Source organism: Helianthus annuus, chromosome 13 (assembly GCF_002127325.2).
Source record: "Helianthus annuus cultivar XRQ/B chromosome 13, HanXRQr2.0-SUNRISE, whole genome shotgun sequence".
NCBI classification, from domain to species: Eukaryota; Viridiplantae; Streptophyta; class Magnoliopsida; order Asterales; family Asteraceae; genus Helianthus; species Helianthus annuus.
Window position 1 is genome coordinate 37,764,392 of NC_035445.2, and position 3,002 is coordinate 37,767,393.

The 3,002-nt window shown below is 38.9% G+C and overlaps 1 protein-coding gene across 1 annotated transcript; it reads left to right on the top strand.

Moving 5' to 3' along the window:
• Positions 1-856: 856 nt before the first annotated feature.
• LOC110900712 lies at positions 857-1,841 on the top strand. The gene is made up of 2 exons (XM_022147581.1): positions 857-1,111; positions 1,224-1,841. Exons 1-2 carry the CDS (start codon positions 857-859, stop codon positions 1,839-1,841), a joined length of 873 nt encoding a protein of 290 aa, XP_022003273.1.
• Positions 1,842-3,002: the final 1,161 nt, after the last annotated feature.

Consider the following 3,002-nt stretch of genomic DNA (forward strand, 5'->3'; position numbering starts at 1 on the left):
CATGGTGGTGGTGGCGGCTGAGAGGGGATGGCGGCTGTAGAGGTGGAGGTGATGGTGGTTGTGGTGATGGTTTTTCAAAGGAGAGAGGGAGAGAGCGAGTAGAGTGAGAAAGGGAGAGAGTAGAGAGAGATTTGTGCCTGGTATTATATATAATATTTAATTAATTCATTTTGTTTTACTTAAGCGCATTATAGTCATTTTACAACAACTTAGCAACTTAACTGATAAAACTAACCTCCATCCACGTCAAGGACTATCCGGGTACGAATATTGAAAAGTTGGGGACTATAGAGGTAATTTTAGATAGTTGGGGACTATAGTGGCAAAACCTAGTTCTTTTATTAGAGATAGAGATATGAAACACATGCAACGTTATACATACATTAAGTTAGAAATATACTAGCTAATAGCTATCTATTTTAATATTCCAAATTAATGGTAGTAACTTATGCATCTTATAATGACTCTTGACTTCATTTATAGACAATGTTAAAGCAGTAATATTTCAGAATTCTCTAGCAAGTACCTAGCAGACACATGACATATATCATCCTTGTACCAATACCAATTAAGCACCTGCCTATGATCCCATAAACCCTGAAATCCCAAAATGCCGAAGCGAAACAAAATTACCAAATGCAGCACCAAGATCCCTAATAACTCGATTATTGACTGGATTATAGGCTCGGTTGCCGATGCCGGTGTTGATGCCAACGCCACAGATCCCCAACCGTTATCAGCCGCAAAAATCCCCCGAGTTCCAAGCATGATGAGTGAGAAACCCGACTACGAGAAATACTTTGTTCCTCAGGCTGTCTCCATTGGTCCCTACCATTTTGGGGAACTGAAACTCTAGATGTTGGAGAAACGCAAGCCTGAGTTCGCAATGAAACTCTTTTCAAACGACAAGGAGGCCTTAACAAGTTTGTACGAAAAGCTTGGTGATCCAGAAATGGTGAAAGATTTAAGAGGCTTCTATGAAGAAGGCTCGACAACCAAGTATTGCGATAAGGTCTTCACTAAGATGATGTTGCTGGATGCTTGTTTTATTTTGTATCTCATTAATTCCGTTTTTGATCGGAATATTCGAAGTACGTTCCCGCTCTATATGGTACCCATTCTTTGTATTGATTTGTTCCTGTTGGAAAATCAAATTCCTTTCAAAGTTCTGAGTGTGGCAATGAGAATTTATAAAAAAATAATTGTTTTATAAATTCCATAAGCTAATCAATCTTATGTATATGTTGGGGTCTACGAAGCCGAAAAGAACATGGTTAGAATCAATACTTTGCATCCGAAGTGATCAAAGAAGTGGTGAACAACGTCAGAAATCGGAGTTAATTGGTGGCAAGGAACCGGATCATCTTCTCCATCTTCTTCATCGTAGTCATACAACTCGCAATATCTACATAGATCCCTTTGGTGATCTGAATCAAAATTACATCTACAAAAGCAATAATTTCCCCAATGTTAACCAGCTTTTGGATGTAGGGATTCGTTTCAAGCCAAGTGATCACACTATTTCTTTAGAGCACTTTGACTTCTCTAAAGGCTGGTGTGGCTTTTCAATTGCTGTACAACTCCCTCCAATGGACGTGACTGGTTACACCAAGCCGATTTTGTTAAACCTAATAGCCTATGAAATGTACTCGGGTGAAGATGACTGGGTTACATCGTATGTTTGTCTTCTTCATTCTCTGATTGGTGACCATGAGGACGTTAAGGTTCTTACAAAAGCTGGGGTGCTTGAAAACTGGTTAGGGACTGATAGTGAAGTCGTCGAATTGCTTAGAGAAGGCCCTAACTATCTGCACACCCAGTTTGCCTATCTGCACACTTAGGGTTTACCTACGCAGCGTATTGGTCAATACGCAGCGTATAGGGTTAACCCAATACGCTGCGTATTGACCCATACTCAGCGTATATAAACCATGGATCTCAGTGCCTAATTACCAATCATTGCACAGAAAACAAGGTTTATATACGCTGCGTATAGCTCTCTACGCAGCGTATATAAACCATTAGACTTTTTTGGGTCATTTTGGTAGGTTTGAGGGATCATTTTTTCACAAAGTTTATATACGCTGCGTATTGACCTATACTCAGCGTATATAAAGGTCTGAAAATGTCATTTATACCCTTATATTGAGGCTATACGAAGCCAAATACAAGGGTAGTAGTGTCATTTTTGTCTTATATGCTGCGTAGTGATCTATAAGTAGCGTATATAAAGCTCCATTTTTGTATTTTTTTTGTGTATTCCTTTATTTATTTATAAAAAAAAGGAAACTAACACCCGATACGATAATGTACGATACGATATAACACCCGTATAGGCCTATAGGTGTGTTTTAGGTCCCGTATTGACCTCGTATAAGCCTATAAGTGTGATATCGTATCGTATAGGTGTAGTCCAGGTCACGTATTGACCTCGTATAAGACTATAAGTGTGATATCGTATCGTATAGCATAGTATATGTACCGTATTGACCTCGTATAAGACTATAAGTGTGATATCGTATCGTATAGCATAGTATATGTCCCGTATTGACCTCGTATAAGCCTATAAGTGTGATATCGTATCGTATAGCGTAGTATATGTCCCGTATAGGCCTATAAGTGGGATATCGTATCGTATAGGTGTAGTAAAGGTCACGTATTGACCTCGTATAAGCCTATAAGTGTGATATCGTATCGTATAGCATAGTATATGTCCCGTACTGACCTCGTATAAGCCTATAAGTGTGATATCGTATCGTATAGTATCGTATAGGTCACGTATTGACCTCGTATAAGCCTATAAGTGTGATATCGTATCGTATAGGTGTAGTATAGGTCATGTATTGACCTCGTATAAGCCTATAAGTGTGATATCGTATCGTATATTATAGTATATGTCCCGTACTGACCTCGTATAAGCCTATAAGTGTGATATCGTATCGTATAGCGTCGTATAGGTCACGTATTGACCTCGTATAAGCCTATAAGTGTGATATCGTATC

Coding starts and splice junctions, on each gene's coding strand:
- LOC110900712 (XM_022147581.1), top strand. CDS start 857: ATGTTGGAGAAACGCAAGCCTGAGTTCGCAATGAAACTCTTTTCAAAC. Junction 1,112..1,223: donor GTACGTTCCCGCTCTATATG/GTACCCATTCTT, acceptor AAATTCCATAAG/CTAATCAATCTTATGTATAT.